Consider the following 15,323-nt stretch of genomic DNA (forward strand, 5'->3'; position numbering starts at 1 on the left):
AAGTGATGGCTTTGATCTACAAAGCCTTATGCAGTTCAGCACCCCAATACCTCAAGGACTGCCTCTGCCCACATGAACTAACACCGACCCTCCAGTTATCATCTGAGGCCCTTGTGGCAACATGAGAAAGTGCCTTTTCAGTGGTGGTCCCCCACTTGTGGAATGTTCTCTCCAGGGAGGCATGCCTGGCATCATCTGTATCTGCTTTACTTTAGAATTTCCTCTTTATCCTGGCTTTTGGCCCTTTAATATGAAGGGTTTCAGCTATTGATAGCCTCTTTTAGGGGGCTGGGACTTGTATAGATGTGTTTTTAAGTTTTCATTGGTTGTGCTTGTTTTGACTATGTCACTTTGGGTCGTTTCTGTAAAAAGTGAAATATGTAAAGAAATAATAGGGATCCTGTAGTCCTCCAGAAGTTGTCTCATTAAAGTCAGGAAATCTGTACATCTGGGTTAAGAGTTGATGGGCTGGTTGAAGATCCTGCCCCTTCCTGGTTTACCAAAAGGAAGCCAAAAACTAGCATGTAATTGTGTTTATACCTGTGTCAGTCACATCTAAAGCTGAGGATTTAAATGTATTTATTTATTATTTTATTTGTTTACTTGATTGTAAACCTCTGCATGGTTTACAAGAAATCTAAGAAAATTTCCAATTTGGCAAAGCAATTCAAGGAGGGGTACAGGAGACTAGGCTTTAAGCTGGGTGTGTGTGTGTGAAGAACATTTCACCCACTTCTTTTTCAACCTCTTCCATTGTTGAGAAAAGAAATTATGTTCAAAAGTTATCAGAGGGGAAAGAGCATGCCTGTGAAATTCTCATGTACCTTTGTTGTGTTTACCTTACTTTTGAGATGGCCAAGGGATGTTTCTGAGTGTCCTTTCTTTCATCCTTCAAATCATCTCCCTGGTGGTCTGCACCCTACAGCTTTCCCATGTTTCAATTAAAGCCCACCACCTTTGTTTGGTTTCTCCCACCTTTGTTTGGTTTCTTTCAGAAGAGGAAAGTCTACAGAATGCTGGGGAAATGTTTACTAGAAAGCAAAGCATTCACACCACCCTTGACCACCTCACAACAATAAGAGAAGCTCAAAGCCCCACAACCACTGAAACTCTAAAGCAGGGTTGGGGAACTGTGGCCCATTACGTGTGTGGCCAACCAGTGTGGCCAATGGTCCAGGATGCTGAGAGCGCTAGTGCTGAAACATCAATAAGGCCATGGGTTTCCTATCCCTGATTTAGTTATTCCCCTGATTTATTAGTCCTGTTTCAGCTGAAAATCTCAGAGTAGAACAATAAAGCCATAACAAACAGCAATAAATGAAATCGGGCACAGAGAGCAGATGAAAGTCCCCATAGGAGACAAACTAAATAAAAGGCCTAGACATGTGTTTTTTAAAAAATAAAATTTTACTGATTTTTAAATATTTATTATTATTATTATTTTATTTCCATTTATAGACCACTTACTATCTAAAAGATCTCAAAGCAGTTTACAGTAGTATACACAAGCTACAATTAAAAAAATATATCAAATTAATTTACAAAGCAAAATACATAAACAATATCTATATTATATACATAAGCATATACATAAGCACAGGATAAAAGTCAGAATTCACCAAGGGAAGCCCATTAACTGCCCTCCCCGCTCTATGAAAGTGTCAAAAAACTGGAATTATGTTGACCATTAACAGCATGACCCTAAAAGTTTTTCACTTGGCATTGGACACAAACAAAGATGGAGCCAAGCAAACTTCCCTGGGAGGAAATTACGAAGGCACAGTGCTTCATATGAAAAGTCACCGACCCTTGGATGCCTGGGGGATTTGGGGCAGGACTCTGGAGGCCAAGCTTGTCACCTGCGTAGGTGCATGTGGAAGCAGCTGGTCCTTTGAAAAGAACACTTTGAATATTGCTGAGAAATGGACTGGAAGCAAGTTAGCTGTTCCAGAGCTACTGAGATATGCCCTGTTCATCTGTTCCCAGTTATTAAATGGGCTCCTCTGCTTTGTCCTAACCGTAGTTTCAGAAGTGTCTTCAAAGGCACCCTTGCATACAGCACACCGCAGTCATCTAGCTGAGATGTTCTTCCTTTTACCTTTTTTTTTTTTAATCCTCATGTCAGTCCCCAGCCACTTCTGAGGCAGCTTCTCTGGTCATCCACACTTCCTGGGATCCCCTGGGAGAACATGATGACATATAATTCTCTCATGGGCATTCCAGAAAGTGTAGGATGCTGGGAACACCATGGACCAGTCCAAGGGTTTTTTTTTTTTCAAAAAAGCAGAAGGAAGAACAGCACGCAGTCTTTTTGTAGTGTTGTTTAAAGTTATAACCAAGTAAAAATAACTCCCCTGAAAATTGCATCAAATCTCTCCCATCCTTTGAAAGTAGCAGAAACAACTGTGGGAGTGAAGACAGTCATGAACTTGGGGGAGCATTAAATCTAATGGCATCCTAGATGCCCAATCTGATCTTATAAAAGGGTTGCAACCCCGTCCAGAACAAGCTGAGCACCTCCTCTATTTCCAGATGAACCTCATACTTCAGTTTCTGAAGCAAAATACACCTTCAGCCCTTAAGAACCCTTTAGAATACACAACAAAATCTAAGAATACAAGATGTGGCTATCCCAGGCAGCCAAAAACAGAGCAAGGGAGAAAATGCATGCTCAGTGGGACGCCCCAAAGCCTTGTGTTATTAAAAGACTCTTTATCTCATAGAAAATAGTTCAAGACTGCTAAGTAAAGTTCTCTTGGTCCTGATTTGAGACCTACAATTAGCATCATCAGTGGCAATTTTCATGTGTATGATATAGCAGCCAGCATGACTCTTAGAGAAGATAGGTGGTGCACGGCCAAATCTCCTTAGATAACAAAGAAGAAAAATGTGCATCACCTTTCCTTCTATAAACAGCAACCAAACTATCCACCCACATCTGCCAAAAAGAAACAATCGAAACCCAGAGCTTCAATCTTCTGTGTTTTCTTGCACCACCTGAAGATTGCTGAGGGTCCTTGTGGGCCACTTAATTATTTTTCTGTCTATTGTAGCAGTTGCAATGCCATAGAATTAGAATTAAAATACAATATAAGAAACACAAGAAGCAACAAAATACAATTAAAGATCAATACCAATATTAAGTGCAAAGGATGTGCTCAACCACGAATCCACAGGCATGCCGTGGACCACCTGAATGAAGCTCATGGACCATAGTTTGGGAACTCCTGGCATGAGGCAACTTCATATGTTCTTATATACTTCCTTAACACTGGATTGCTAGAAACAGATTCACGTGTGTGTGTGTGTTTTTAAAAAAGTAATTGAATAGTTTATTTTTCTTCACAATGTGGTATTAAACAAGCTTAGGAGCTAGCTAGCTGCATGAGGACTAGAGGCATGTCCCACCAAAGAATGTCTGAAATACAACTTTCAAGTCAAGTCACATGTATTGTTTTTAACCAAAAATGATCTCAACATAAAAATCATGTTAGAATTAATAGTTTTGAGAAGCATATTATCAGGAGCCAGGGATAAGGGCAAGAAAGTGAACAGGCTGAACTGATCTCATATGCCTTCCCTATTACTGTCAGCTGCCCCTTGCTGGCTGGCTTCCTTTTCTCTGTGTGCAGAAAAGCTGAATCAGGGCCAATATTATCTGGGTAAAGAAATTATGATTTGCTTGCAAAGACTTGGCAGCAATCCCTGGATATTTTTGTTTTGTAGGGTTAGATGCATGAACCTTAGCTGCTTTTTCCTTCCCCAATGTCCTTATATTTATAGTCTTTCCTTCTGATCTATGCTATGATAATGAGTGGGTGAACATTGCATAATTGAGATGTGTTCATTTGTTTAACATTGATGTGCCTTGACTGTTGCTGGGTTTTGGTTTTTTTGTGTGTGTGGGGATTGGCCAGCAATACTATGGTATCTTTCTAGCCAAAATGAAGCATTTTTAGACCCTGCTAAACTCCTCCCATTAACTCCCTTGCTTACCACCCTTATTTAAATGAATGGGGCATACAGCAAAATCCTATCAATACCTATTCAGATCCATGGAGTTGAATGGGACAGCCCATTAAACATGCATAGGGCTGCAACCTTAAACTTACTTATCTTTTATTGGGATCGTGCCCAATATAATTGTATTAAAGATCTTTGTCAAAGTTATTAAACTTGTAATTTTTAAAAATTGATATAACTATTAAGGATAAGGAAAACTCACAGTCTGGTTAGTTACTTCCATAGGTACACCAGACACTGCCTCATACTGTGTCAGACCATTGATCTATCTTGCTCAGCATTGTCTACACTGACTGACAGCAGCTCTCCAGGGTTTCAAGCAGGGGACATTCTCTCTCCTACCTGGAGATCTCAAGGATTGAACTGGGGACCTTCCGGGTGCAAAACAGTCGCTGTACCACTGAGCACAACATTTCCCTGAAATTGAAAGCTTCTTTACTAGATGTGGTTATATCTCATTTGATAGTGATTTTCAATACTTTGTAAATTATAAGCATTTCGTCTGACACACTCTGGTGAAATATGCAGTGCCTGGGAGTCAAGTCAAGGGAATCCTCATTATTTTGGCAGCTGAGCACTTGAGATGCTCTCAGTAGTAGTAAGGTAGAAAGTTTTAAAATGAACATTACTGATACATCTCCTTGAGGCTTGATCAGACTTGAGGCTTGATCACACACTAACCAGGCAGGTAGCAGTGAACTGTCTAAAAGTAGTATTGCTCCAATAATGTACTCTGTCTGTGATGTGAATGGAAATAAAGGAAAGCCTCCTTACTCAATTGCTCCAGGTGGTACCCAAGACTCTAGTTACACATGTAACAAGCCACGCTCTGGCTGTTGAGAATTTGAAAGGCTTCCCCAAGAGATTGGCAGGGCCAATGGTGGAAAGAATCCTAGAGCTCCTGGCCACATTCCCCATTCATTTCTGATCTCTACTTTTATTATTTCTCATTTACTGGCTGGGGCTACAATTCTAACCCCACTTTCCTACAATTCTAACCCACTGAATTCAATCGGGCTTAACTTTGACTAAGCATGGCTAGGACTGCGCTGTCAGATCCCCTAGGGATTTGGGGGAGAAGGAGCAAGGATAATCAGCTGCCAACAGAGAGCTAAGAAGAAAAGGATAGATAATCCATGGGGAAAGGCGATGCTTTCTTCCCATTTCTAATTAAGCCCTTCAGAATTATTGATAGTTAGGCCATTGCTTAAATCTGGCTACTTTCCCCATGAGGAGTGGAGCTTGAAGCCAGGCTCTTAAACAAGCAGAGTCATCTTAGAATCCTCTAAGCTGAACCCAGGTCTCCAGCCACGTGCCATAGCACTTGCTAAACTTCCTCTTATTCCTTTCTGCCTAGGGTTGGGAGGGGAACGCAGAATGTTTTTTTAGGCTGCTACCAGGTGACATTCCGCGACTAAAGAACTGTGTTTGATTTGTTGGGAAACAAGTTCCGCAGGCCTGTCCTGAAGCAATTGATTTTTCATCTTTTGGCTTTGCATGCAATCTCTGGTCCTCATCTTGTTAAACACCTTTGGTTCTGCAAATATGTATTGGATGGTTGCCAAAATCTGCTTTCAGAACATTAACTCCAGTGATATCATGTCTGTGCTTTTCCTGCAGAACCAAGTTCCCACTATGTCATATCTTTGAAAGCATTTAACAATGCGGGAGAGGGAGTCCCTCTTTATGAGAGTGCCACCACCAGATCTCTGACAGGTGAGTTGGAATGGCTGACTGGTACTTTTGTCCATTTCTACCCGCTGCCTCTGTCATAGCAATGCATGCCCTTGGAAGCAGTGAATGGGTGTGGAAGGTGAGTACACACATTTTTAATTGGATTACCTGCACTGGTGAGTGTAACCTATTGGGCTGAGGACAATGATCTATGAAGGTTCGGGATCTCCAGACAGAGTGTCAGGACTGGCTCACAAATGCATGCGCATTGCTTGCAGGTGCATGGCTGAACTGGCTTCATAGTGCTGCATCTGAGATAACATAATGCAATATAATAGCAACTGTGATGTATATCCGCGATGACTTATTAACACATGCAAACAGCTTTTAAGCTTCACAGAGTTATTTTTTTTCCCAGGCAGAATAAGAATAGCATTTCCCCAGAAGTGGGGAAACCTGCGGCCCTCCAGATGCTGTTAGACTGCAACTCCCATCGTCCCTGACCACTGGCCACGCTTGATAGGGCTGAAGGAAGGTGGAGTCCACTGACCTGTAGGGCCACAGATTTCCCCACTTCTGGCCACATCTCTGCTGAGGGCATGTCTTCCTTCGCATGCTAAAACAAAAAAAGAAGAAGTGAAAGACTTATCCCAGTGATGTTGCATGCGGGAGTTCTGGTGACAGAGCCTTACTCTGAATTTTCTTGTCAGTTCACAGAACTGGGTGCATGTCCGTTCACACCACTAGTGCTTGAGGGGTAAGCCATAAATGCCAGAACAGAGTAGGCATCTGAAGGAGAAAGGCACAGGGTGTGTGGCAGAAAGGATTTGCACAGCAGCAGCTCATGATTTCTCACATCTATCAAGCAGACTAACAGAGAACTCTGAATCACTGTGTGAGTGTGTGTTTGCAGAAGGTCCGTACAGCCGGGCCTCAGTACTTCAGGTGTGCAGAAGAAATATCCATATTATTCCTTTACAAGACTCCATGCACCCATATTTCAGACTATGTTTGAGGATGGAAGTGTGAGGGGCGAGAGTCACCATGGCCTGAAATCCCATTCTGCTATCTTCCGTTAGCCGAAAGCCTTAAAGTAACTGTAATCTTTGTGAGCTTCTATGGTGGAAGGAAGAGTCAGATGATGTGCCTGTCTTCTTTCTTTCCCCAAAGTGGATTGTGAATAAATCCCATTTCCATAACTGTATCTCACTCCATTGAGCCTTTTTTGTCTTTCAGGCCACAATGGAGGTGGGTGAGGGCATGCAGGCATTTCTTTGTTTTTCAAAGGTATTTTTATACTGCCCTCCACCACAACAGTCTCAGGACAGTGTACAAACAAAATAAAATACAACAAAACATAATGCAATCATAATAAACAATTCACATAAAATACCTGCATAACAAATATAGTAGCAGTGCTGTGCTTAAAAACTGATGTCACCCATTAGACTCCTCCACCTGTAAAAAGAGTGTCTTCACCTGTTCCTGAATTGAATGTACTGTAGAGGTAAGGCATACTTCAGTGGAAGATGAGTTTCACCTGATAGTGAGTTTGACCCACTGGACCTCTGGTTCTTTCTGCCTAAACCAAAGAATCCATGCAATGCGCCCTGCTCTTAGCTCTGCTGCTATCCTACCCAAAGACAAATATTGAGAGTGCTGTAGAATGCAAGCCTTTCCTTTATCTGGCACCAACCTCACCTTGCCAAGTTAGTCAGATCCTAACTTGGATCTGAAGTGTGCAGGAGAGAAACTCCATAGAGGGACTGTCCTCCTTTTAATATGAATAATGCTTTGTTGCCTTCTTTCAGTAGCACTTCTTTCCTTGCACGCATGCATGCACACACACAGAGAGACATGGACCTGGTGCATCCCCAGGCTATCAAGTAACAAATGAAGGGGAAACTGTCACAGTCATGGTTCCAGGACTTCCAGCTTAGGGCTTATATGGACACCGAAAGAACCACTATGATGTTGAATGGTTCCTTCTGCTTACAGAAAGACCCCATTCATAAATGTGACTTTCTTACCCTGAACAAATTATCATTTCATTTTGTGAAGAGGTAAGTTGGGATTCACAATATAGTTCTATTAACAGTGGGATCGAATTCTTACTACTCTGCTAATAGAATGACACAGGAGCAATTTGCCTTATGGTTGGATCCATTCCATACTGATGATCATTTCTGGGAAGAGGAACCATGAAGGTTGGGTCACTGAGTCACTCCTTCACATGCCAACATGTGAAATAAGCAAAATGTGTATGAAAAATAACCATGACACTTATTCAGCCAATATAGTTCTTCTGTACAAATGTTATGGGGAAGTAAATGTGAACCAATAATTCTTCTTTTACTATGTGGAATACTGTCATTTCTTCCATGGATATTTTGGGATGGCGATGACAACCAACTCTGATGACTCCATGCTATGTCCACTGTTCCTTTATCTAAATTTAAATAGAAGGATCACTGACAGAGCAAAATGAAATAATACAAAATGAAAGGAGATGCAAGAATGACAGGTTCATTCAAGGAGGAACTGTATGATGAAGAACCAGAAATTTTAGAATGTGAAGTGAAAACTGCTCTTAAAATACTTGGAAGAAGCAAATCACCAGGAACAGATAGCATACGAGTACAGTTGCTACAAGTTACTGAGACTGAATCTGTCCAAATTTTGACAAAAAATTGTCAAGAAATATGGAAAACTAAACAACGGCCCACAGACTAGAAGCGTTCAACATACATCCCAATTCCAAAGAAAGGGGATCCCAGGAAATGCAGTAATTATGGAACTATTGCCTTAATATCCCATGTAAGTAATGTAATGCTCAAGATTCTACAACAAAGGCTCTTACCATATATGGAGCAAGAAATGCCAGATATCCAAGCTGGATTTAGAAAGGGAAGATGCACCAGAGATCATATTACAAACATATGTTGGATAATGGAACAGACAAAGGAATTTCAGAAGGAAATCACCCTGTGCTTTATAAATTAAAGCAAAGCCTTTGATTGTGTAGATCATGAAAAACTATGGAATGCTTTAAAAGAAATGGGGGTGCCACATCATCTGATTGTCCTGATGCGCAACCTATACTCTGAACAAGAGGCTACTGTAAGGACAGAATATGGAGAAACCAATTGGTGCCCCATCAGAAAGGGTGTGAGACAGGGGTGTATTTTATCACCATATTTGTTTAATCTAGACACAGAACATATCATACAGAAAGTGGGATTGGACCAAGATGAAGGAGGTGTGAAAATTGGAGGGAGAAATATCAATAATTTAAGATATGCAGATACCATACTCTTAGCAGAAACCAGTAATGATTTGAAACGAATGCTGATGAAAGTTCAAGAGGAAAGCACAAAAGCAGGACTACAGCTGAACGTCAAGAAGACTAAAGTAATGACAACAGAAGATTTATGTAACTTTAAAGTTGACAATGAGGACATTGAACTTGTCAAGGATTATCAATACCTTGGCACAGTCATTAACCAAAATAGAGACAATAGTCAAGAAATCAGAAGAAGGCTAGGATTGGGGAGGGCAGCTATGAGAGAACTAGAAAAGGTCCTCAAATGCAAAGCTGTATCACTGAACACTAAAGTCAGGATCATTCAGACCATGGTATTCCCGATCTCTATGTATGGATGTGAAAGTTGGATAGTGAAAAAAGCTGATAAGAGAAAAATCAACTCATTTGAAATGTGGTGTTGGAGGAGAGCTTTGTGGATACCATGGACTGCAAAAAACACAAATAATTGGATGTTAGAACAAATTAAACCAGAACTATCACTAGAACCTAACATGATGAAACTGAGATTATCATACTTTGGACACATAACGAGAAGACATGATTCACTAGAAAAGACAATAATGCTGGGAAAAACAGCAGGGAGTAGAAAAAGAGGAAGGCCAAACAAGAGATGGATTGATTCCATAAAGGAAGCCACAGACCTGAACTTACAAGATCTGAAGAGGGTGGTTCACGACAGATGCTGTTGGAGGTCGCTGATTCATAGGGTCGCCATAAGTCATAATCAACTTGAAGGCACATAACAACGTGTAAAAATGACATAACAATAACAACAACATACCTCTCAGAAATGATATGCTACTGGCTATGAACTCCAGGCAGCCTTATGGCAATGCGCTCTACCTGAGCAGTTTTTACTTTTCAAAATGCCACATCTGAGCATAATTTGAATAGGTAAAGGCCATGTTAGAAAAATTCTAACACTGTCACCCCTCCGAAAATGACTTCTGTTATTTCCCCTATCGTTTACAACTTTTGCTGAGTTGAAATTAATTAGCTTTAGCCATCAAAAGTACAGAGTCACAGACAAGGATCAGACAGTGAGGTTGCACTTTGGGATGATATATTAGTGTTAATTTAAGACTTTGTAAGTTTCGCTCAGCTGTGAATGGCATGAAGTACCATCCACATCCTTTCCAATGATTTTTTTTTCTTCCAAGCATATTGCTAGCAAGCTTCTTAATGATACTAGAGTTGCAATATTAGGTTCTCAGTCTTAGAATGCAACACAGAATGGAATCTGTAATTCTATGAGGGGTGATAGGTCAGTGACAGAGCACATAATGCCCATGCAGAAGGCCTCAAGTTTAGTCATTTGTATCTCCAGTTTAAAAGTATGTTGGGTAGCAAATACCTCTGGCTTAGACTGGAGAGCTGGTGCTAATTGGAGTAGACGGTAGCCCTACTGGGTTAGAAGACCCAGTGGTCCATTTCAGTAAAGCATCTTTGCATACTCATATGCATGTTAATACTGCTTTATTTAATAAATGCAATTTCCATGCCACTTTTTATTTACAAAAATAACTACCATTCCACGTTTCACAACTACCCAACTGGAAACCAATATCATGCGTGTAGAATGATAAGACTTGGAAGGAGCGTTAAAGATAATCTAACTTAGATCCATTAATTTCAGTTGGTCTTCTCTGATTAGAACTAACATCATATAATATCCAACTTAACACATCCCCCCTGTGCCTCTAGGATTTAGTGGGTGTTGGGGGGAGGAGAAGGGAGAAGTTCTGTTGTGCAAGCGGAAATTCCTGCACTGATGGGACACATTAGTTGGATACCACCCGTTGGTTCTTAGCAATAGCACATGAAAAAAGATTTCTGGGAAGGAGGATATGTGACATCCTTGCATGTTAATGTGTCTTACCACACCAGTGTCAAGGTGAAACTGTGCAACAAAGAGTTTTGCAAAACAATTCAGTGTGTGTCTACTCAGACATAAGCCCCATAAAATTCAGTGGGATTTACTCTCAAGAGAGTGTGCATAGGGTAGCAACTTCAGAGAGCTAGCCCGGTGTACCCGAACCCAGCACAGGAAAGATGCATCCTGGAAAAAGGAAGGGCAAGCTATGGAATTTCCAAGGACTAGAAAAACAGAGAGAAGCAGGAAAGTTGCACAAAAAGGAAATGAAAGCAGCAGCTCTTTGGAACCCCATTGATTCCTATTGCCTGTTGTCAGTGTCCAACCAAATCACTTATCAATCACTGGTCTGATTTCACTTATTGGGTAATAACACTGGCAGGCAGGAACAGCCGGGCTGGTTCATTTCACATAAATCGTTTAGAAGGGTACTTGCATATTTTGTTCCATAACTTTCTTTCTAGGAGGACTAGAGACTTAAAAAAAAAAGCAAGCTCAGATTCTGGGGTACTTGCTGGGTGGAACCACTGAAGGCCTTTGCAGGCACCATGGTGCCCACATGCAATGGGTTGACAACTCCCAGTGTAGCAGCTAAATTTATTGGGAGTCCCCAGTAATCCTCAGCTCTGACATGAACTTTCAGCATATAGACTTAAGCAGCTCATTCTTTCATAGTCGCTGCCCACCACCACCTGCAAGATGTTGATAACAGTGACCTGCCTTACAGGGCTGTTGTAAGAATTACTAAGACTGTGTATGAGAAGTGCTTTGAACATTCTGACATGCAGTATAAAACAAATGCTATGAACTATATCATTCCCCACCCCCCTCTGCAGCGACATATATAATTTGGTGGGCAGTTGTTTTCTTTTCTCATGCATAACCCACATTGTTCAGAACTCTGTCAAGTCACTGAGAGCAAAGAAAGAAAGAAAAAGGCAGAGTGACAGAACATTAAGGCTGTTCATGAGGAATAACTGAACCAAATTATAGAATGTTCACCCCAGATAGTAATCCAATCTTTGCTTGTAGAGTTTTGTGAAGTATTCCCATTAAAAAAAAAAAAATCTTGGAAAACCATAAAAAGAGAAAATCTATTCTTTTTTCCAACCATCGCCCCCTTAAAAATAACTTCCTCTATAAAAAGAAAGTGATCCATACTCTACTATCTTTAGCAAGTATGTGGGTATTTCCTTGTAAATGTTACTTCCCCCCCCTCTAATTGTTGCAAAAGTAACATCTCTTCCTGTTTAAAGTATGTAGCTTTTAAAACCTTTCCATGGGTACTTTCAAAGGTATTTTTAAATTTGTGGTTATGCTACATCTACAGTTGTGTGCCTAACAATCGAATATATTATTATTATTATTATTATTAAATGTGGAATATGAATTCTACCGGGGGCAGGGAACTTCAGGGAGTTGAATGTGGCCCTCCAGACCTTTCTGTGTGGCCCTTGGGACTCTCTCTAGGCCACACCTCTCAACAGTTCTACTCCACATCCTCCTTGAGCACTTTTTCCTGTCTGGAATGTGCCCTTGAACGGTGATAGTGGTTCTTGTCTGCCTGGAGGATGGAAGGATGTTTTGGGTGTAGAAACCTCTGACTTTTGTGTGGCTGGAATTTAGTCTTCTGTACAAAGGTAAGAAATGCATCCATTGCACCAACCATCTTTGCCTCTGACCCTTCCCAACATGCGGTCCTTGGAAGGTTGTCCTTGAGGGAACATGGACTGAACAAAAAAGGTTCCCCACTTCTGACCTTTTAAATCTTTCTAAAACTCTGGTTGTCTCTTTCAAGAACTGTCTTTACCAGCAACCACTCCCACAAGACTCCTTCTTTAAAACTTCCCTTGCATCACTCAAGGCTACTTTAACAAGGAGCTTCCTATGTAATCTTTTACCTCTCTGGAGACAAGTCTCTGAAGAGAGTCAGGAGTATGGGGGCATTCCTGGGCCAGCATGGTCTCTGTAAGAAAGCAGTTGTAATTGATCTTCTTGAGCAAGTTTCCCTCTCCAGGTGGTGACTGCTTTGCTCCGAGTGCAAAAGACAACTGAAATAGCTTTGTAGACATTCCACTAAAGGCCATAGGAAGCACCAAGATGAGCGTCTGCTAGGTTCAATAAATCTGGTCATGATGTAGAGTGCTGGGCATCATAGCCTTGAAGGCATCTTTCTAACCTTTTTTAGTAGCTTGTGAAAAATGCTTGTGGACATGTGCAGGTTAGTTTCTCAAATATGTTCGTATTTTAAGTTGAGTCAGCAGGACTTGCCATCAACATCAGGACTCCTTTCTGCAACACTGGGAGAAGCAACAAAAAGAGTCTTTTGTTGTATGGAATGTTTTTGCCTCTCCAAGTCTAATGGGCCAATTTTCACTGTAACTGTGGTCCACTGAGAGCCAGTGTTGTGTAGTGGTTAGAGTGTTGGAGGCAGAGCTTGGAAAAGTTACTTTTTTGAACTGCAGCTCCCATCAGCCTAATCCAGTGGCCATGTTGCCTAGGGCTGATGGGAGTTGTAGTTCAAAAAAGTAACTTTTCCAAGCTCTGGTTGGAGGTCAAATCTTCATTCAGACACAAAGCTCATTAGGTGATCTTAAAAACATAAGAAAAGCCTGCTGGATCAGGCCATTGGCCCATCTAGTCCAGCCTCTGGGTCTCACAGTGACCAACCAGATGCCTATGGTGAGCCCACAAGCAGGACCTGAGTGCAAGAGCACTTTTCCCTCCTGCTGTTTCCAGCAACTGGCATTCAGAAACATACTGCCTTCAAATGTGGAAGCAGAGCATAGCCATCATGGCTAGTAGCCACTGATAGCCTGTTCCTCCATGTATTTGTCTAATCCTCTTTTAAAGCCATCTAAGTTGGTGGCCATCACTGCTTCCCGTGGGAGCAAATTCCACAGCTTAACCATGTGCTGTGTGAAGAAGCACTTTCTTTTGTCTGTCCTGATTCTTCCAACATTCAGCTTCATTGGATGCCCACAAGTTCTAGTGTTCTAAGAGAGGGCAGAATCTTGAACAATTGCCTGTCTCGGCTTAACCTACGGAGGGGTTGTTGTGAGGGTAAAGTCACAGAGTAACCATGACCTACTTCTCTGGAGGTCACATCTTTTCCCTGAAAACCTTCCCTCTTGTTCCCAAATTTTCAGGGAAAAGGATTTGCCCTCCAGAGTGGTTGTGTCCCAGCAGAATTTTTAGAAATTGAGGTGTGTGTGTGCGTGTGCGTGCGTGCGTGCATAAGCACGTGCAAAAGAAGGCTCATTTCAGAATTCAAGGGACACTTTGGCAAGAGATAATTAGATAGAGCATATCAGTGGAGAAAATTCCTCAGAGTTTCCTTAGATCAGGAGTTAAAAACATCAGGCTCTGTGGGCCAAAAGTGGCCTTCTAGATCTCTCTGTGTGGCTCTAGGGACTCTTCCCAGGCCACACTCCTTACTGACAATGCTTTACACCAGCCTTTCCCAACCAGTGTGCCTCCAGATGCTGTTGGACCACAACTCCCATCAGCCTCAGCCAGCATTGCCAATGGCCAGGAAAGATGGGAATTGTGGTCCAACAACATCTGGAGGCACACTGGTTGGGAACGGCTGCTTTACACACTGCTTGAGTGTTTTTTCCTGGCTGGAATGTGCCCATGCTTGCCTGGCTGGAGGATGGAGAGAGGCATGTGAACGTGTTCAGAAGCTAGCCTGCCATACAAAGGCAAAAGGTATATCCATTCCTCTGCCCACTTTTGCTTCTCCTTCCAGGGAGTTGCATCAGGGTAGTTCTTTCTTACAGAGTGTCCAAGTCTCCCTTTCCCGGTCTGGTCTCCTCAGGAGTAAACCCCAAACTTCAGAGACAGTCCATTCCTCTGAAGGCTGCCTTGGGGGTTCAGGGAATGCTCTCCCCCAAAGAGGATGGGAATATTCTGCCTCAATGCCCTTGGCAGGCTTTAATTCAGGACTCCAGTGCCTCCCCAGGGAGCAGGAAGACTGCATAAGCATAAGCTGCTAGCATTCCCTCTCTGGCCACACCCAGTGGGGATCTGGGGAACAATCTGAAGGCCTCCAGTGGGGAAACAAGGACTTCAGTTTCCAAGTCTCTGTAGTGGTACCTTATTTGACACACAGCCTGTCCACTGGTTCCCCACTGGGCTTCCCTGTTCCCCCTTCCTGCTCTCTGAGGCTTTTTATTTCCTCCCTATCTTCCCATATTTCCTTCTGCTGAACGCTCAACAGCTGGGCCCCTTCTCTGCAACCAGGCAGCTGATGGAGAGTGTCCCACCCTCCTACTCCTATAGGTGGAGTCCCCAGGCAGTATTAAAATATGATGTCCTCAGGAGTCATTGCCTGGTGTGGATTGTGGCCAGTGGCAGCAAAGGGCCAACAAGCCCTGGTGGCCCATGACAACGACACAGAGAGAATTCAGAGAGGTCACAAGTGGT

At 42.2% G+C, this 15,323-nt stretch overlaps 1 protein-coding gene across 4 annotated transcripts in view; it reads left to right on the forward strand.

Annotated features, from left to right (window-relative positions):
- Positions 1–15,323, forward strand: part of DCC (DCC netrin 1 receptor) — an 882,319-nt gene that overhangs the window by 683,584 nt on the left and 183,412 nt on the right. For all 4 annotated transcript variants that reach the window (XM_061614640.1, XM_061614649.1, XM_061614658.1 and 1 more), the window contains one exon: positions 5,644–5,739. In XM_061614640.1, coding sequence (XP_061470624.1) covers positions 5,644–5,739 — 96 coding nt within the window. The remainder of the gene's footprint in view (positions 1–5,643; positions 5,740–15,323) is intronic.

The sequence above is a fragment of the Rhineura floridana genome, chromosome 1 (genome assembly GCF_030035675.1).
Source record: "Rhineura floridana isolate rRhiFlo1 chromosome 1, rRhiFlo1.hap2, whole genome shotgun sequence".
NCBI classification, from domain to species: domain Eukaryota; kingdom Metazoa; phylum Chordata; class Lepidosauria; order Squamata; family Rhineuridae; genus Rhineura; species Rhineura floridana.